The sequence below is a fragment of the Cyanidioschyzon merolae genome, chromosome 13 (genome assembly GCF_000091205.1).
Source record: "Cyanidioschyzon merolae strain 10D DNA, chromosome 13, complete genome".
In the NCBI taxonomy this organism is placed as follows: domain Eukaryota; phylum Rhodophyta; class Bangiophyceae; order Cyanidiales; family Cyanidiaceae; genus Cyanidioschyzon; species Cyanidioschyzon merolae.
Window position 1 is genome coordinate 674,500 of NC_010139.1, and position 20,099 is coordinate 694,598.

Sequence of the window (20,099 nt, forward strand, 5' to 3'; positions counted from 1 at the left end):
TCGCCACAGCACCTGCCACTGGAGGAAACATGAAGCACTAGCCCGGCAGACTCGTCCGGCTAGCGGACCTTCCGCCTAGAAGGTAAACTTTTGAAGATACGTAAACTTCCCGCTTTTGAATGATTACTATCAAGGTCGAAAGAAACTGTTATCGAGTTGCTAGCTAGTGGTTAGTTTCTGTTCTTTCATCCTCCAGCGAATGGAACAGCATGCGGTTTCGTGCACAGCGGACGATGCTCACGTCGTGGGGATTGATCAGCAGAGGACCCATAGTCGTAGTTCAAGATACTGGGAGGGAAAACGGAGAAGGACTTCAAGGGTAGCATTATATACTTGTCAAAGACGTGTACCATGCGAAGAAGAAAGTGTTTGCGCGAATAGTGCGGCGCTCTGATGGGGAAGTGCGGTGCGAGTTGGAGAACACCTAACCATAAAAAAGTCTCACCACCGGGAGGGGCACGGCGAGGCTGTATGCAAAGAGAACGAAGATAGAGCGTGAGAGTTAAGTAAGGACACCCGCTTGTGCTTGAAATGCGGGGAACGCAACGAGAAGCAGCGAAACCAGGACGTTGATGCGACCATGTTCAACCTTTGACTGCTGAAACGGAGCTGAGGGGACAGAATAGAACTCCATGTTTTAAAGCCGGAGAACGGGGGCAGTAGAATAGGAAGCGTTTGCTAAGAAAGCCAGCAAAGTATGAGGTTGGATTACTTCGGAAAGAGGCCCCGATACATGTACGCAGCCCGTGCTACGTTCGCGTACCCGTTCCATGTTATTCCCACGCAGGTATAGATAGCGGTGTCCAAGAGGAGTCCAGCATAGCTACACTATTTGAATATTCTGATGTTGTAGCGTGCATGGTGTACAATTTACAGGACTGTTTCATCAATGGATTTCAGTCAGTCGCATACAGCTTCAGATACGCAGTTTCTGGCCGCGGATGAACAGCCGCTCGGAAGCGCTTCACAAATGAAAGCGCAGAAGTCTCAAAGGAACAGGATAATCTTTCAACAGCCGTAACTTCCACGCGAGGGGCCGTCTTTTCACATTGGATTAGTCCTTGAATGAGGAGGGGCTTCGGAAGCGCAACCTGCTTCCGCCTTGTGCAGTGACACATGCACACACGAAGACTACACCGATTGCATCGGCCGAAAGGGAGATCTTTCCCTACTACGAGAGGTCGAATCCGAAATTTTGGGTAATAGCATACTTCAGCTTCTCCCGCATGGCCTCTCGAGTCGAATATGGGGGGAGTTTGAGCAGATTCATGCACGTGGAGGCCGTGGGATACCGTGATGCGTCGTCACCAGCTTTTTGAATGCAAAACGGGGGGTTCAGATACTGAAACCCGAGCAGGGGTGCTCTTGGCGAGCTTGTCACGAATTGGAGAAGGGCTGCTCGCTCTGAGTCCGATAGATCTTCTTGCACAACTTGCCAAAACAGTTCAACCGTTCCCGAGTTCTCGGAGTATCCACCTGAGTATGTTACGTTGCTGCGCAAGTTGTCAATGTCAATCTTGCCAGAGCAATCGCCTGAGATCAACTCACGAAGCTCCCATTCATTGAACATCTGAATCCATTCTCTCTCGATGACATCGAAGAAACCGCTCATAAAGGCTGTCGTCTGTGCTTTGATCTGCCGATTCAGCCTATAGTCAGCTACGCGATGCATGTACTCCAGCCGATTGTCCCAAGTCACTGGAATGGAACTCCCTCCAGGAATCAGCTCCTTCTCAACTGCTTCCCCGAATTCATTGTCGACAACAGTAAATGTCAGACAAAGGTCTCCAAACGAGTTAGGATCAGCATGCCGAAGAAATTTCAGATTTCGATGCAGCTCCGGATCCAGAGAACGCAAATCGTTAAGATCATTACTTATACCCAACAGTTTGCGTAAGAAGAATGATGCTATCGGGAGATCTACCAAGATCGCATCGTAGAGCGCCTTGCCCAGAATACGCCCAAGAAAAGAAAACTGTTCCAAATGATTCGACGGTGCGATGACACTCGAGGCCGGATTAGGGAAAAGCTCCCCACCATCTGTTGCCTTAAATAGACCATAATGGGTCGGCGAGAATGCGAATCGAATCAGTTGATGCATGAACTCTTTGAAGACACCACCTCCATCAACACCGGCCTCCTCAAGGCCGTACTCGTCCACGAATTTAACTCGAATATTCTCACGAAGTCTGGATCCCAGAGAGTTCAGTTGCGCAAAAGCATCCTCGACGATAAAGTTACGCCGTATAGTGATCCAAATCCCATTCATACCGAAGAAAGACTGACCTCCGCCGGCTCGCGCCTTTTCCTGTGCTATGCATCCGTGGAAGATGCGCACGCGCGTCTCAAAAGAGATGGAGAAGGGAGCCATTCGCAGCAGCGGCATACCGCTATTTTTCCGAACAGATTCACGCACGAACAGCTCCGGTGCCTTGCGTGCAGCCTGAACTTCCCAGAGCGACTCACGTTGTACTGTAAAGGGTCGCCTTGCATCCCTTGCCCATAGCGCTAGCAACAAGCGACTAGACGCCTGTAGAACGTCAGCCGCGGCCAAGTCCCATTTGTTCCGGCCAGTCGGGCGGGCACCTGTGCTTGTTGTGTAGAGTCTCCAAAACAGCTGTTCTTTCAACTCATTGATTATCTCCAGAACAAAGGACAGATTGGTCGCAGAGTAAAAGTCATCGTCGTCCATCACTAAGGTTGATACGCGGAAGGACTCACAGAAGAGTCGAAGCAAGGCCCCCGATGAAGAAATCATGAGCGAATGCCACATTTGACGGAGGTAGTCTCGGGAATGAGAGAATGCAAGGACAGCGCATACGCGGTGGTTCATAGCATCGTGCTTCTCCAATAGTTCCGCAAAACGCCTCCAGTTTTCCGGATCCCATTCGAGTGCGTGCATCAAACTTTTGAGGAAAACGTCGCTCTGAGTTAGTTTTGAAGCGAGCTCGTCCAACGGACCGACCCGATCGACGACAAAGCTCAGCAAGAAAACGTGGTGTTTCGAGGATGGAAGCGACAGAGTGAGATCGCATATTCTGCGTATTGCACTCTTGCTAAGCGTAACTCCATGTTCTGCAATCAGTTTCGCTAAGCTTTCGCTGAACAAGTGCGCAGTGGCTGGCATGTCTATGTCATCACTAGTCATCACCAGTGTCGGTGCATCTATGAGGAACCTCCCGAACTCAGCGGATGGTCCACATATACGGCATATTTCCTTTGCAGATTCGCCAGTTGTGCGGCCTCGCATAAGCGCAAGGATGGTATTAGCGAACCGCTGCACGGCTGTAGCACAGCGTCGAGCATTTTCAAGAAGGAAGGCTTCATCGCCGAGCGCAGCAGCCGATATGAAAATATGGCCTTTTAAAGCTATCGAAACATAAGTACTGCGCACGAGTTCGCCGATAAGGCCTCGGTGTTCGTACCAGTGTAGCCGTGCCTTGTCATGCTGAGCTTTCGAAAGCTGGACAAGGAAACAGAGCGCACGCACAAATCGTACCGCCGCGTGCGTGTCGTATGGCAGCGGCCCCTCACTCTGAGCAAGATTCGCGACGCGTTCCACCAACTCCGCTTCTATTATTTTAGAAAGCCGTCTGCACTCGAAGTACTGCCGTGCCAGTGATTGGATGGCCACAGCTGACCTCTCTTGAGCGCGCTGGGCAGCCCGACGTTCACGCTCCAGACGGGCCTTTAAAAGAATGCTCTCTCTCGAGGGAGCAACGTTAGATGCGCCACGGAGCGAGATAGCGCTTCTTCCCCCTGTGTCAAACAGCTTCGAAGCAGTGGCTCTCCTCGACGAGAACTCACTCTGCATCATACAACACAGCAAACAAAGCGTGTACGTTTACGAAAACGGTCGTTGAAATACAGAACGCAGGCAGAAAGATTGATGTCATTCGGCCGCAACGCCAGAGTTTTCCGGATCTATCTCGACACCGTAAAACTTGCAGACCTCACCGTAGGCTCCCCGAGAGCTGCATACTCGTCAGAGACAGCTCCGAGGACATGTAGACATAAGCCTGGTGTATAAGTCCACCTGCCGTAGCGCTTATTTTAAGTGATTTGAGAGCTTCACTCTCGTTTGGCAAGGCTTCGTTGACAAGTTAGCATAAACCTTTTGCTGACCACGACGTTTCAGAGCGAAAGCCCGGGCGGCTACAGGGTTGCAGCCTCTTTAGTGAATGCTTCGCTGACTTTTTGTCATAAAGCTCTTGATTTGAGCTGCTTTTCTGAGGACGCGGTTGAAGTAGGCAGCGGTTAAGCAGCAGCAGCAGCCCAGATGGGCCTTTACATCTAACTTATGCTTCGAGCACGCTTTTTGAGTGCGTTATTCTAGCCACCAGCGGCGTTCTTCCGCAAAGTTTCCGCAAAACGAAGAAAATTTAGAGCTGCTGTTACTCGACCAAGTGTTACCTCTCTTTTAAGCTACGATATTTGCGGCTTTCAGTGCACAGTGCACACTACATCAGTCTCAGACTGAAATGAAACACTGAACTGAACGCTCTGATCCTGCGTATCGATTTTCAGAACTTTGTTTAGGTGTCCAAACTCCATTTTCGAATTGCGGCAGTAAGTGCTTTTGTATTCACATGTAGTTTCACAGTTCTCTGTCCTATTTTCGACTTTACTCGGTCGAGTCCTTGCTGTCGAAATTTGTTAGGTCACTGGTATCAAGAAGAGTCGCGACGCCCTCGAACACCTGGTTCGTAACGCGATCAGTATAGGTATTCAATTCTCACATATAGGCCTCGACTGTTCTTCTTTCCTTCTAGCATACGTAAAAGTCTTAATCGTAATTTTTTTTCGATCCTTCTTCTCCATGTCGACTCGTGAGCTCGGCAACTCTCGCTGCTTGATTTAAAAGTAAAAGTACTTTAGACCGTCGGATTAAGATTGTTCACAAACTCGTGCCTTACGCTCACAGAACTCGGCTTGCCAGTTGATCATTTCCATTCGAAAGGAAATCTTCCGCATTCTGTGGCCATCAGTCATACGCTATTCCACAGTACCACAATAACTCGTAAACGATGTGCTCCCAGAGGCTCCCTTTTCCCCTGTTTGCAAGGAAACGGGCAATGTCTTCGGGCTTTCACCATCGTAGAGATCGCTTCCAGTAGAGTGCGTCTCCGCATTTTCACGACGCGTGCGTACATCGACGGAAATTGCTCGACTTGTTCTGAAGCTTGGTTTTCCTTCCGGTGCATGTTGCATCATTGACTGCACCGCGTTCTACAGATTCTTTGTCGAATGGAACAGAACGCACAGGTGTGTGCAGCGGGCAGAGTAGGCGCCGAAGAGATCGCCCAGAACATGCCCCACGGCCGATAGGTCCGACATTACGGCCAAATATATTGGAGTGCATTGAGTGGAGCCTTCCGAGCCCGTCACAGTCATGTTCCGAGAGATGGTGCGATCTTTCAGACGCCATATGAGGGCGCCCGGAAGGGACTGCTTGATTGGTATATTCGAACAGCTAACCACAGTCAAGCATCACAGCAGCGAAAGGCGCACCGAGATCGTATGCGAAGGAGATGGAAACAGCACGCGAGGCGTCGAACGCGACTTCCGCATGCTCATGAAATGGGCAGAAAACACCATGAAGCGCTGGACTCTGGTATTCAACTCCGCCACTAGCATCCCTGAACTGCTACCGTGGAAGCTGAAGTGACTGGAGAAACCGTATCATTTGAAGCATGAGCAAAAATAGAGGAAAAGGAAGCACTCAAAGTTAATGTCTGCAAAGTGGGCGTCGATGACGGTGGGAAGACACCCAAACTTAAGACGCACGCCCATGTTAGGGGAACGCTGCCATTCAATCCGGAAACCGGTGTAAATGATATATTCGCCGTCAATTGAAGAAGACATATCATGAATGGCGCAAAACACTCTTTAGACAGTTTTCCGGATCTTGGCGCGCAATCCGCGTTTGTGACACAGAACAATAAATCGAAATTGCGAGATTAAATTGTTCAGATAATGGCAGTGAAATTCGGATGCCTAATTTTAATTTTGAGATAGTTGCGCTCATTATCGAATACATTTTATGTTATTCACTGAATGAAGCGCATCTTCTTGACATCAAAGTGCAATTTATGCAGCGTTTTCAAGATGACCTTGCGGCGAAGTGTGCAACAAAGGGCACAGGGCTTTTAAATCATTCAGTAGAGATTTCCTTCTACGTTCGGTTTTAAAAGCGTCGTAGTCGGTTCAGTGTAGAAATCTTCAGCTGCGCTGCATATTATCGAACAAGTCCTTTCTAAGCTTCATTACATCTTCAGATAGCATCAGAGCGATCTTTCTTACTTACAACATCTGCGCCTCGGAACTTTTCCCGGTTGGTGACGAAACAAACAAGTGAGTTTCCGAGTTTGCCTGATATTCACTTCGGCGGGAGACGGCTCTTCATTTACTTTTGGCTGTATAGGCAGATATCGCTGTCTTGGAAGTATCCTTTCCAAGATCGTGCACCGAACACTTCGACAGCTGAAGTTCGATTCAAGAATATCTTTGAAAGGGGTGAAACATGTATTTCCCTAGCGCACTGATCGTATTTTGCCGGACTTCCATGCCCACGCTTATACGATCCCCTTGTCAAGAGAGCGTTGATCCTGTGAAGTGGTCCGAAGAGATAGCACTTGCCGTTTTACCCACAGGCGAATTTGCTAGGAAATTTCACATCTTCGGTCCACAGAAAATATCAAACTCGCCTAAGGCTGCTTTCACCTTTCGGGACCACCTCGCTCTATCCGAGAGATATTGCACTCAGGAGATATTGGTCGCCATAAAACGTTGCTTCGAGTACTGAAAGTCCCGTCATCCACGCTTTTCTAATCTTTGATTGAACGACATTTTTTTCTTTCTGTCTCTTATCGAAACGCAGAAAAACTGCTGTTTACAATGGTCACCTATGCAGGTTGGAGCTTTTTGGGAGCTTCTCTCTGTCTCAATACTGAGCCCTCCACGAAAGCTCTGCGTTTCAAACGGTCCTGGAGCTGTGCGGTGCCGTGCGCGAATCGTAGGCTCAAGCCGACGCCCTCTGTGGAACGGCAACGCGGTTCTGTCTCCGTTCAGCGACCGCACCGGCGCTACGGCGCAATTGCGGTCGCTCTCGGCAGGTTCGGCACACGATAGGACGTATCAAACGACCAGAATATCCGAGAAGAAGTATAGGAAATGTAAATTGGAGGTAGGGGTTTGATGGATACTTCACCGCGCACTGAAAAAACACACAAAAAAAGTAAGCAAAGAAAAAGCGCACAGTCGGAGAATTCTTGCCTACCTAAACATTTTGTCACTTTAAAAATCTGCGCGAATCGCACGGCACCTTCGCACGGTCTAAAATTGGATGTATCGACTTTCGCCAGAGTGCAGGGAATAGCAACAAAATGATCATTGTTGGATAGCCTGCAGGGAGTTGTGGACTTTCTACTGTTGAAACGAGTAAATGATACGGCCTATCGGCATGTCGATGATGGTCCGCATGACGCTGCAATTTGAACAAGATATAATTTGTTAGGCGATGTGAGGAATTCCAACTGTGACAGTTGGAAACAGGCTCATAAATCTTCTCACCATTCGGAAGGACGTTAATGACAGCTCTCTCGAGCCCGTAATGCTCAATGTAGTTGACCATTTCAAGAAGGGTTATAGCCGTGAAACAATGGAGCAAGAAAAGGCAACATGCTCGGAGGCCGTAGAGGAAAAATATTGTCAGAAACCAAAGAACAGAGCAAGCGAAATATCTAAGTATCCGATTCTCAACGCAGAAAGTTTGAAAGCCTCGCTTCGCTAATCTCTCTCTTTCTATTTTCCAAGCGCTGCGAAAGGATCCGACGACTGTACGGGGGAAGAACGCATAGAATGATTCGCCATAGCGGGCCGTTGCGGGATCCTCTGGCGTTGCAACTCGCCTGTGGTGTCCGTAAAGATGCTCAATATAAAAATGTCCATAACACACAGAAACCAAGATTGCCTTCCCAAGCGCTACTTCAGCAGCGTTTCGTTTGTGAAAAAGTTCGTGGCTCACATTCACCCCTTGCGCAGCCAAAAGGCCCGCAGTTAGACCAAGGCCAATAAAAGATGAAACGCTCAGATCCACTCCTTCGCTTGCTAGCCTTGCTGCCCAGAAGAGAAAGGACCATTGCACGGCCGGCCATACGTACAGCACAACCCTGTACGCCAACTTATGGCGTCCACTATGTAGTTCGGCATCACACGGGTTCTCTTCGTCGAGGCCAAGAACAGCATCTAAAGCCGGTATGAGCACAAAAGCGAGGAATATCGACGCGAACGCTGTTGACCACTTCTTGAAAATGAAACTCGTAAAAGAAACAAGGGGCACAATGTAAGCAACACTATACACTAAGGCTGTTGCTGTCATAGGAACGTCTGCCGAAAACTACGCTTACAGCGGCGAACGCTTCGGCGTCCGTGACGTGTACAAATCGGTTCTGACGCTTTATTTTCTTTCATCTCAATTGTATTCCACCGCAGCAGGGTAATGCATGTTTTTTCGTGGTTTATGGCAGATGTGTTCAATGTACTTTCATTTGGAGAGAAAAAATCAAAGTGTAAGTTATGGTCACGGAAGTCGGTGATCCTGGCGGACCGCCATCACCAGCTGCCGAAATGAAAACGAAAAATCTTCTTCTTACTCGCTACACAGCGGAGAAGAGCAAGTGGGGAGGCAGAAGAAGAGGAGATAGATAAGAAAACTGTTTGCCCCACGTGACGAAAACGAGACTGAAGTAGTGCAGAGGGTGCTATTGCTAGGAATTCGTTAGAAGGTGAGCTCCACCTTCGTCAATGGACGCAAGGAGTCCTTGAACCGAGTCTTCAACGCTTCCATAAATATGCGACAGCGCTCGGTGCTGAATACGAGACCCGCGTAGCTGGTGCGAGCCATCTTTGTGGAGGCAGCCGCTCACGGTCGAATTTTACGAGAAGAAGCTGGAACCGATAGTAGGGAGCCAGCAAAAAGGCCGGGAGGCGGCCGTGATTGGCTATTATTTTACCCTACGACGTTGTGACGCTCTTTCGCTCCGTGAGCACTTGCAGGAACTTCAGCCAAGAGCCGCGATTCACACAGCCCGTAGCCACCCACAAACCCTCTCTCAGAATAGAAAAGGAATGGGTCCCCGAACTTGGGGCGTAAAGCTCAAGTTTGGGGATTTCCAATACTATTAACATCATCTTTTGCTGGCTTTTTCGGCGACTGCTCCTCTTTCCTACGCTCTCCATTGTAAGCAGTCGAACGATGTTGAGAGCAGCGTAGAGTGCATACATGGCCTTTAGCGGCTGTTGTTCACGCATTTTATGTATGAGCAAATTTTACGATCTACGCTTCGTGTGTCATTGTCATTTGTTTATGTAACAGGTCTGTGCGGCCTTCGCATTGGTGACATTTGGCCGTGGTCATATTTTTCCGCATGACCATAACACCCAATCGAACGCTGAGGGCCAGCCAGTGGCACATGAACGCATGCTGCATCGCTCGGCAGATGCCCTTGACGAGTGCAGAAGGCTCGGCTCGATGTTCTCCTCCGATTCAGCGTGCGCTGCTGTACCCTACGTCCACGGGCCTCTTGTAGGCGATCCCCTGGTACATGCTCTGTTGGCTGCGCGCGCAAACGCACGCTGTTCCACTCGTTGAGGAGTTTGTCGAACGCGAGTTTTCTAGAATGAAACATTTTCGTGAAACAAAATCCAGGCTCGAGATCAAGTCGGGAAATTTCGATTCGTCGCCTTCCGCTTCGTGCACAGAAATGACGCCCTCTCTACGAGAGGCGATTGTTGCGGCAACTAAAGTCCGAGTCCAAGGCACTTTTCGTTGCAAAAAAAGACGGAGAGCCGATGGGAACTAATTCCTTAGGGATATTATGACGCCGGCGAACGCCAGGTCGCCGATGACTGCGAAATGAGGAGAATATGTCTTTTGGACGAAATCGACTATTTGGCGTGTTACATAGAGTGAACGTTGGGTATGGGCTTGTTAACAAGTTTTCAATCGTCGACGTCGTGTTTCTCTTGTCGGAAAGCCAGTAGCGTAAATGCTGCACCTACGAGTCGACATAAAGAAGAATGATCAAAGAACTGAAGCATGCATAACGTGAATACGCTGTATATAAGGAATGCAGAAGACTGGAGGCTCGCACGTAAGCATTGAATAACGAAACTGGTTATTTTACGAATACCTCCTTGGGGGCGTCGGGAATTAGCATGGTGTCAGTGAAGTGACGGGTTCCACGGCAAAATTTTGGAACGGCCGCTCGGAAACGACAACCGAGAATCCTAGGCCTACCTAAGATTCTGTATACCCTTATTGCTGTGCTCTTAATGTCGAGACTGTACATCATAAAAATTCGATAAAGGAATAAGAAAAACGAACAGACCGTCCAGTCCAGTGTTCTATTTTAATTTGACACGCATGCGGCCGTCCCAAGCGCAGCGTAACCACGTTGCTAGACCTCGGGCAGTATTTTTGCACATAGTCATAACAAGAGGAACACTATGGAACTGAGCTCAGGGAACACGATCGAAACGGTGACGAGTGATCAGGATCTCAGGAATGAGACAGTGGGCTCGGATGATGGATCTGTCTTGAGCAAAAACGAGCTAAAGCGGCGTATGAAGGCGCAGCGCCTTGCTGCAGAGCGCGAACTGCGGCAGTCGAGCCGAGTTCAGCAACATCAGGCGGCTGCACGCGATGCTTCCTCAGGAAACCAGGAAGCGGACGAAGAACTGATGACGTCCCAGCAGTATTTTAGCCACCGATGTCGAGTTGTCGAGCACTTTCGCTCCAGCGGAGAGGATCCCTACCCCCATAAGTTCTACGTGACGTGCAGCGTACCGCAGTTCATCGCCAAGTACTCATACTTGGGTGTAGGTGAGCGCCTCGATGGGGAAGAGGCTTTGGCAGGTCGCATTCGCTCGCGGCGCTTGTCTGGTTCGCGATTATTTTTTTACGATATTTTCGCTGATGGAACTAAAGTGCAAGTCATGGCCGACGCACGGTTGGATACTGCAGGCAATTTTGCCACTGTGCACAGTGCACTTCGCCGCGGGGACATCATAGGTGTCCGCGGCTATCCAGGACGAACGAAAACAGGTGAACTTAGTATCTTTCCCGTCGAGACGAGGCTGCTGTCACCGTGTCTACACATGCTGCCGAAACCGCACCAGATGCTAAGCGATCCAGAAACACGCTATCGCCAACGTTATTTGGACCTCATCGTGAACCGCGAGGTTCGCCCGATATTTGAACTCAGAGCAAATGTCATTCGCTTCATCCGCAAATTCCTGGACGAACGTGGTTTTCTCGAAGTCGAGACGCCGATCATGAATGCTGTTGCAGGTGGCGCGAACGCGAGGCCGTTTGTGACCTTTCATAACGAGCTTGGGGTCAATATGTATCTTCGCGTTGCACCAGAGCTCTACCTGAAAGAGCTCGTGATCGGCGGCCTGGATCGAGTTTATGAGTTGGGCCGAAACTTTCGAAATGAGGGTATCGATATGACGCACAATCCGGAGTTTACAGCCTGTGAATTTTACGCTGCATATCTGGACTATAAGGATTTGATGGATCTGACAGAAGCGATGTTGAGCTTGTTAGTGAAGGAGCTGACTGGGCATCTGAAAATCAAGTATCATCCCGAAGGGAGGCATGCTCTGGAGAACGAGGTCGAGATCGATTTTACCCCACCGTTCAAACGGATCTCCGTCATGGATGCTCTGCGCGAAGCGCTTCCGAGCGAGCTGCGACCGCTATTTCCCGAATCTGAGCAACTCGGTACAGACGAGTCGCGCTTCCGTTTGGAGACTATTTGCGAGCGAGTGGGTGTAGTTTGCCCGCCTCCGGTCACAGAAGCACGCCTGCTAGATAAGCTTTTCGGGGCGCTCGTGGAGCCGAAGTGCGTTTCGCCCACGTTCGTTTGCGACCATCCGGAAATCATGAGCCCACTCGCAAAATGGCACCGGAATCGACCCGGCCTCACGGAACGGTTTGAACTTTTCGTGAATGGGCGCGAACTCTGCAATGCATACACAGAACTTAACGATCCCTTTGTGCAGAGGGAACGATTCCTGAGCTCACAACGGGACGCGGACAAAGGCGACGCGGAAGCAATGGCGAAAGATGAAGATTTCTGTACGGCGCTGGAATATGCACTTCCGCCAACTGCTGGCTGGGGCATTGGTATCGACAGACTCGTGATGCTGCTCGCCGATCAGAACAACATCAAGGAGGTCGTGCTTTTCCCGGCACTGCGACCGCGCCCTAACTCTGACGGCGACGAGGCAGCAGAACTGCGAGATCGCGTTCAAGACCTGAAAGTTAAAGAATAAAGATCAACTTTTGGAATGCAGGTCAGTGAAGTAATTACTCCCAAATAAGAATAAAAAGGGACAGGTGCCATCTCACGGGCGCATAATTTAAAGTTTGGGTCTTTTCCTTATCCCATCGGACTCAGAATTTGCGGACTCTTTCTGCAATTGCTTCCTTTTCCACTCACACATCTCAGGCTCTAGATACCAAGGTCGTTCCTGTCCGTCCAGCTCATTCGCCGACAATATAAAGATGTTAATGGAAGCTTTAAAGTCGTGATTTCGTTGCTCCCAAATGTTTTCAACGTATTTCATGCATCGTTGGAAATAACGTTCTACGGTTCGCTTGGCAGTTTTCATCTTATTTGTATATGGCCTCGGTGCGCGCTTCGCAACAGTGACTCTTTACTCTGATCGGGTATTCCCATACATCCGTGAAATCTCCCCTGTCTCCGAAGGCTAACCAGTAGCGCGAGAAAGGTTGCTCCATCACTCGGTAGTTGCCTTTGACGGTCACGGAAGGCTTCAATCGATGACCTCTTCCATTTCTATACAAAGTGCCGTACCGTGTGGTTACTGGCTCTCGCCCGGCAATCCCCTCGATCAGTATGCTATCCGCCTTACGCGAAAGCGCAAGCTGTTCGGTTCAAGAATTCACCAACTGCTTCTTTTCATGCCCTGGTGGCGTCCTTGATCGTGTTTAAACGCGAAGAATAAAATTAAAGTGTGCAAGTTAGCTCGTCCCCCGCCCTATGCTGTTTTCCGATCAGAACGCAAGAGGATTTATAAAATGCGACGTCATCCGTGATGTAACAAATGCCTTAGGGAAAATAGACATAGGAGAAAATCTCGAGAAATTTCGATCCGTAAATGATTCCTTCGTGGTAAGCGACATCGACTGTGAATCAAATCCGGATCTGAGGCCCTGTTCAATGTGAAACGATCAGACAAAAGCGAGTAGGGTGCATATCCGGGGAGATATCCTGTTGTTGTGGAATGTAGTTTCGGCGATGTTCACAAAGAGCAGCGGATTCGTCGTTCGGACGTATCTGACTATTTGGCGTGAGAATTTCGCTCATGTTTCAGCATGGTCTTGTGAGGAAGCCATCGTAAACCGACTTCGGATGCTTTTACTCGTCCGCGTGGTTGCGCGAGGCCCTACGTCCATAAGTTACCTTGAAACAGAAAAATCGAGAGCTTGAGGAATGCGTAATTTGAACATGCTACACGTCTGGAAAGGAGAAGACTGGAGGCTTGTTCGTTTGAATATGGATCATGATATCGGTTCTTTGCCGAATTTTGCTCGAGTGTGTCGCCAATCATTTTGATTACATTGATGGCAAGCATTCCAACTGCGCAGCATTGAAGAAGTCGATCCCAAAACGAGGCCCGAGAACCCCAATTTGCTAATGCATCAGGAATAACTTATCGCAGCAAATTGTATGCCACGTCTGTACATGTAAAAAAGTTTGAAAACGAGATCGAAAGGTAGGAATAGATCGTGCAGCTCAAAGTCTTTCAATTCAGTTTTATTCAACATTCACTGCAGTGTGTGGCAGGGATTTGACGCCTGGAAGCAAGGTACCCTATAGACTGTTGACGAATTGCCTTTAGGATATACATTCTTTACTGAACAGTGAAAGGAGGACTGCATTCCCCCTTAAGGTCAGTCAAACCACAATATTCAGATGGGTGAGGAATGCGGAATCAAAGGAATGAATGCTGTCCGCGCCAAAAACTGGTATTCTCGAAGACTGCTTGCAGTCAATAGTAGAAAACGACACTTTGGACTCGCTACGGTAAGCAAAAGCGACGTTGGTAGCGGCAAATGGCTTTTCAGTTTCTCAACAACGCGTTCGTGTGGCCCTGAAAAAAACTGGATACTGTCGCAAAAAGAAAGTCTTAGTTTATGCACGGCCATTTCCCACCGAGGTCGCAGCTAATTCAGCGTTCCAGGAACGTCGCTATCCGTATGAAGCACAGGGACAAGGACGTCGGTTTGCTCTTTCAGTCGATGAGAATTGCTTCGGACGAAACGGTCAGAACGCATTCGGGTATTCGCGGAACGGGAGCCCGTTGTACGAAAGACCGAACTGGAAGAGAACGACGACATACCACCTGGCCTAGCTGCAGGGGATGTATTTAACGGCCTCAGTTCGCTCGTAGGGAAGGTTCATACAACAACACCGTATTTGCCAAATTATTGAAGTCTTTTCCTTGACGTCTGGTGACGTCCTTCTGTTCGACGACGTAGTGTTTCACCATTCCACTTGCAACTGAGCTTCTGCGGATTCTCTCTGGCCAGAACTGCTTTTCATTCCGCGGTGTACTTCGTGGTCGAACCCAGTCCAGCAAGTGTTTTCTGTTGTGAAACATAATGATAGCTCCACTGGGCGAATGTTTTTGTTTGGAAAACCGTTTACATTGACGACGGATCCGAGGTTGCGGGACGAATACCGCCTTCCGGGAAAGCGTCCACCATGCCGCACACTACCTCCAAGTGCCAATACCTGTACTCGGTTGTACCGGTCGTTTCGTAGGTACTAACGCTCGCCAACCCTGTCGTTATAATCAGCATCAAACGTCTATATCGCTTGTACAGATGCTGCACCGATACAGAAAGCCCTTGCCATATCTATGAGCGCGTCGGCTCGAGACGTGGTTCACTCGACATGAGGTCGGGACTCTTCAACTTTCTGGGAGCCTGCAAACTGCGCAGACAGACCTACAACCTGCGGCAGCACGAAGCGATATCCTAGGAGCCCATCGCAACCAGAGCGACGCCCGGATGCAACCTACACGCTCCATTTCGCATAATAAACTGTGTTGCGGACGAGTTGCTCAGACCTCGCTGTAGCACCCGGCACCGAAGAGACATACGCTTCGCAAGCCCGGCAGACTCGTCCAGTTCGCCGGACCTCCCGCCTAGGAGGTAAACATTCTAGAATACGACAGTGTTTTCCCGTCAACGCTGGCCGTAAAGAAAGAAAGATATTTTTCTATTTTGTTTGTTAAAGATTACTTGTGTTCCCTGATCAAGAAATTGCGATTGCGCGATACACATGAGTAGGACCGCACCTGCGACATGCGCTGGGTGCGTCGCATCGCTGGCAGTGCAAATTTGTCGCAAATAGTCCCCGAGATCGTTGCTCGTGTGTCGGCACCGCAGATGCATGGAGAAGCAATGGCGCTCCAGGCGCGCTTCGATGCTGGCGGCGGAATCCGAACGATCTGGACCATTCAATCATGTATGGATGGTCATCGTGCGCCGTTGCACGAGCGACGGCACATCATATGGCACCTGCGGGTAGGCAGAAATGCAATTTTGACTGCATTGGTGCTCTTAAGCAAGCGCTCAAGCACGCAACCCTCAGGATAAACGTCATGAACTCTGCGTTTATTCAACCCTCGGCACACTTATCGAGAACAACAAGTTCGGGTCAGCTAAACTTGCTGACTTCTCAAAGTCAGACGTTGGGTACGAACTCTGGCTCACAGAGTGCGTGCCCAGCATCACCGAACTTGGGCACGGGGCCCAGCTATGCGCAGTGGACCCCTGGTTTGGTGACGCCGCCTCTGCAAGGACCCCCTAACCGAATTCACGCTGCATATTATCACGTGTACCATCATAGCAACCACTTGGCGAACAACATTGTCGCCCGATTGGGAACCCCGACGGCCACTGCGCTCAATTACTGGCAGCAACCGAGTTGTCCGTTTCTGAGCGGTCAGGAGCGACCGGCAGTACAGAGTGATCTCAGCTTTCTCAGCGGCAGCAACTGCGAGGATGAGAACGGAGCGGGGTATCGATTGTTTGAGTCTGTTCTGGACCAGTTGGAAAACACGACTCAGCAAGCGCGAAACGCCTCAACGTTCTGGCTAACTAGTACCGACGCTGAGCATCCAGATCGAATGGACACTTTCGGAGCCGAAGAGCTCGAAGAACTGGAACAGCAACTTTATCAAGTACCACTAGCAGAGAGTGAGTACGGAGGGCTAGCTGCCCCAAGCGATAATTTCCTCAGTGCGAATCGTCGCGAGCTTTCACACCAAGAAAGGAGCGCCAGCGCGCCAGAGACGATCCAGTGCTCCTCGGACATATACAGTTCAGATGAAGAAGCAACGAGCAGCGAGCATGACAGCGACATCTGCTATGCACAGTTTATGCCAGCTGGAGGCGCGACTGCAGCGCAAACGCTGAGCCCGCTCTCCGGGAGTAGTGCGGTCGGGACACTTGCCCAACAAGCTCTGCGTGAACACTCCACCGATAACCACCTGGGCGAGAGACATCTTTTCATAAGAGACAGTGATGTCGCTTTCTACATTGCTCTCACTTCACCGAATATTTCGAAGGCGAGATACACGGATATAATTGCTAACATGAAACGTCGAGGGGTTATCGACACGGGGAACACTGACTGGGAGAAAAAGCTAGTTCAAGTGCGTGCCTCCCGGCCAGTTCCAAAGCACCTGGCACGCGCAATGAGCGGGGAAAACGCCATCGCATGCGCAGAGCGTGCTGTTTTGGTGGCGAGCGCGCGAGAGAAGGATATTGAAGGGAAATCTGTTGTAACCGAGTGTGAGAAACTGAGCGCATGCATGACCGTTCCAACGGAGTGGATCGTGCCAGTGGACGCGTCTCGACGAAGAAAAAGTATATCGCTTGATCAGCTGCTGCCGAGTTTGAACCGAAAGGTCCATCAGTCTAATAACGTGTTGCTCTTCGTGCTACTGAAGAAGCAAGATGCCTAAAAATCGTGTAAATTCTACCGAACGGAGTCTAACCGCATGAATCCTCTGTGATTTCCATATACAATCCGAGCTGCGGGCTCCGGAGGCCAGCAGCTAAGAAGCGGACACCGGAGCGGGTACACTGGCAGATTGAATCGTTCCGGGCAAAGCATACCGCGCTCTGACATAGACGCTCTTTACAAATGTAGGCTGCACGGTTGACGCGAATGCTTTAAAGACCGCAGACGTAAGCGGGTCGATTGTTGCTCATCTTCGCCGGATGCAAAGCAAGTCACTTTTTCAGAGCGAAGATATACGCTGGAAACGGAGACGCGGAGATATCATGACTATGCTCGAATCAGTTTACTGCAGCCTGATCTCCGGTGGTGAACGTGAGTGTGAAATACTCATGGGAGCTGGTTGGGCGCAGCGAACGCGGCACACAGTCGCAGCTTGCTGAAATACTCGGCGCTCTGCACGGTTTGAATTGATGCGTGCCGCGCCCCGGTGTTTCGTCGAAATCGCTGTGCTGCATACAGAAAGATCAGCAGATTTGGTTGACAGGTTCACTGGGAAGAATGCGTTCGTCTCCAACATATGCTGTCGAGCACTGAATGTCGCGGCTGCCTTGTCGAAGCGGAAATGGAAAGATGGGAAACCCCCAAAATGGCACTCGCAGTTCGATGATCTACTCAATCCAGAGAGGGGGATCATCTTTTGCAGGGCCGCCTGCTCTGGAGCTTGCGTTCTGCGATCCGCAACATACAAATGTTGTGAAACGAGGTCGGCATGCCGGTTTTGGAGACTGCTGGCAGACTTGTGCATGAAAGCGCTGCATTTTGTGGCATTCTCTGCATTCCCTTGAGCGTCGCCGCGATTCATCGGTTCAACAAGAGAACAGGTCGCTCGCCTGACCCTTTTCAAGAAACATCTTGGAGAAGAACATACATTAGACGTTGTCATTCGTCAGTTCTGGATGCGGCAGGCGGGCACTACTGCATATTTGCTCGGTGCACCAGTGGCCAGCAGCCCCACCAACTGATTTAGGGCAAGTTTGCCAGGTCATATAGTGATCCTCGCGCGAAGGCAAGAGTGCCGCCGCCGCGTGGGACTCTGCAGTTCCCAACTCGTTTTCCAGCAGCGTCTGAAAAAAATCCGTATTCTTCTCAGTCATCTTTCTTTCCTCGCATGGATTTTTGCTCATCATCGCTCGCACTGTCCTGGGCAATTGCCTCATCTGCGCTCGAGTCGCTGACGTTGCCCACGTCGCCGACGGGAGTCACATGCTGCGTCTCACCAGGCTGACTCCGGCTCTGAACTGCGGTGTCATCGATATGAGAGTCAGATCCTTGTCTCGCTGATGCCTGGTTTCGACTCGGGTCGAGCCCTAGAAGCTTGAGGAGAGGGTTCGGCTCCGATTTGAACGGCCGCTCCAGGGCACCGGTATCACGATGCCCAAGAAGATGTATCTTGATGAGAGGGTCATCCAGCTGTCGAACAAAGCCCATAATAGCCTGAAGAATGAGCGGTGCAACAGAGCCCATCTTCCAGTGAAGAAAAACCAGCAACGCCGTCTGGAGGAACAGCTGCGAGCGCGTAGCGTCCAACAACGAAATGTCATATTCTTGTACCGTCAACCGTTGACGCACATTCGGGTCTGGAGTCGGGTTCTGCAACGTCGGCTTCAACGGAACCTCCAGCAGCCTACCATCTGCCTTCTTGATGACAAGTCTTCGTACAAAAGCGTTCAGCAGCAGCGCTGTGAGCAGAAAAGTTGCGTAGGCTGTTCGTGCGCCCAGAATAACGCGTTCATCTTTTTGATCAAGCTTATTCACCAGATGCATCACGACGAAAAGCAACGCTATGTTTCGTATTTGTGCGTTCATCTTGCCAGGGAATAAAGTTCGGTGACAGGAGTACAGTATACAAATGTTTAACTTATATTCGTCCCCGCCCGCTGATCAACACCGGGACGGCGATGATGCTGCGGGTGGCGGCGCGTGTGGTGCGCGGGGCTGCATATGCGGCTGCTGTAAAAGCGCAAGCTTGATGCTCCGGCACCGTGCTCCACGTGCTTCTGCAAACGTTTTCTTCTCATGTGTGCGTGTGAATCATTCAGCGAACGCGTGGATGCGTAGAAGCGTCTTGCTATCGGGGCGGTGTCTTCTGGCATACCTTTGCCAGCAGATACGCTTTTTTTGTTCTGCCTCGGAATCACGAGCCAAAGGAATAAATCTCGCAAATTGGGGACAGACTATGAAGGAACTTGATGCTGTCCGTACTAGATTGCGAACATGTGGCTTTGCTCGTAGAAATCAGTTACCCTACAGTGATCAAGTGAATGAACTACCTGTCTCGTTGTCTTAATGATGGACGTTGTGTACTTAAACCTGAACTTATCAAACTCTGTCTACACCAGTGCCTTCTCGTCAGCGCATTTCCCACTATAGGTTCTCTAAGAGTTACCACCAAAGAGGCCACAGGATGCGAAGATTCCCCATCTTTGACATGAGCGGTGAGAAAGAGACACGGATCGGCCAGGGGCAAAGCTTGCATCGATGGGAGACCGCTGCGCGTTGAGCGTTGCGCTACGGATTTCGTTGTAAAAAGCGTACGCTTTTCTTTAAAGGGAAGCACGTTCGTCTTACTTGATGGGAGGTCATGCGAGGGAAATCGTAGAAGCGCATACGGATACTCAAAGGGAAGTAAACGGGTATTGATAAAGAACAGATATGCGAGAATTACGAAGACTGCAGCCGCAGCGCCGATGCTGTCGATTTGCCAACGAAAACATCGCCAGACGGACAGAGTCGTTCAAAAAAACAGCCGTCGAAAGAGCACTTTGTAGCTTCTAAATCCCATTTTTTGTCCTGCTGTCAGACGATATCGCTCTGATTATTCAAAAGCGGTCACGGAGTATGCGGCTGAGACAAGCTTTCAGCTGCACTTTGTGCCAGCGTACTACCCCTGGTTCAATCCATTCGAAGTCGTCTTCTCTGTTGTCACACGCAAATTTTGTTACACGCTTCCATGAAAGAGCCGTTGGC

At 50.0% G+C, this 20,099-nt stretch overlaps 5 protein-coding genes across 5 annotated transcripts, besides 1 other annotated feature; 2 read left to right on the top strand and 3 right to left on the bottom strand.

The window, feature by feature from the left end:
* Positions 1–1,171: 1,171 nt before the first annotated feature.
* CYME_CMM271C (ubiquitin-protein isopeptide ligase E3) lies at positions 1,172–3,817 on the bottom strand (the record flags this gene model as incomplete). The annotated part of the gene is made up of 1 exon (XM_005537080.1): positions 1,172–3,817. One exon carries the CDS (start codon positions 3,815–3,817, stop codon positions 1,172–1,174), a length of 2,646 nt encoding a protein of 881 aa, XP_005537137.1.
* A 109-nt stretch (positions 3,818–3,926) lies between these two features.
* Positions 3,927–4,784: a sequence feature (possible transcribed region).
* Positions 4,785–7,291: 2,507 nt separating this feature from the next.
* Positions 7,292–8,380, bottom strand: CYME_CMM273C (similar to alkane hydroxylase; the record flags this gene model as incomplete). The annotated part of the gene is made up of 1 exon (XM_005537081.1): positions 7,292–8,380. The coding sequence occupies one exon, from the start codon at positions 8,378–8,380 to the stop codon at positions 7,292–7,294; it is 1,089 nt and encodes a 362-aa protein (XP_005537138.1).
* Positions 8,381–10,509: 2,129 nt separating this feature from the next.
* Positions 10,510–12,342, top strand: CYME_CMM274C (lysine--tRNA ligase, cytoplasmic; the record flags this gene model as incomplete). The annotated part of the gene is made up of 1 exon (XM_005537082.1): positions 10,510–12,342. One exon carries the CDS (start codon positions 10,510–10,512, stop codon positions 12,340–12,342), a length of 1,833 nt encoding a protein of 610 aa, XP_005537139.1.
* A 3,363-nt stretch (positions 12,343–15,705) lies between these two features.
* Positions 15,706–17,073, top strand: CYME_CMM275C (hypothetical protein; the record flags this gene model as incomplete). The annotated part of the gene is made up of 1 exon (XM_005537083.1): positions 15,706–17,073. The coding sequence occupies one exon, from the start codon at positions 15,706–15,708 to the stop codon at positions 17,071–17,073; it is 1,368 nt and encodes a 455-aa protein (XP_005537140.1).
* A 1,145-nt stretch (positions 17,074–18,218) lies between these two features.
* Positions 18,219–18,938, bottom strand: CYME_CMM276C (hypothetical protein, conserved; the record flags this gene model as incomplete). The annotated part of the gene is made up of 1 exon (XM_005537084.1): positions 18,219–18,938. One exon carries the CDS (start codon positions 18,936–18,938, stop codon positions 18,219–18,221), a length of 720 nt encoding a protein of 239 aa, XP_005537141.1.
* Between the last annotated feature and the right edge of the window lie 1,161 nt (positions 18,939–20,099).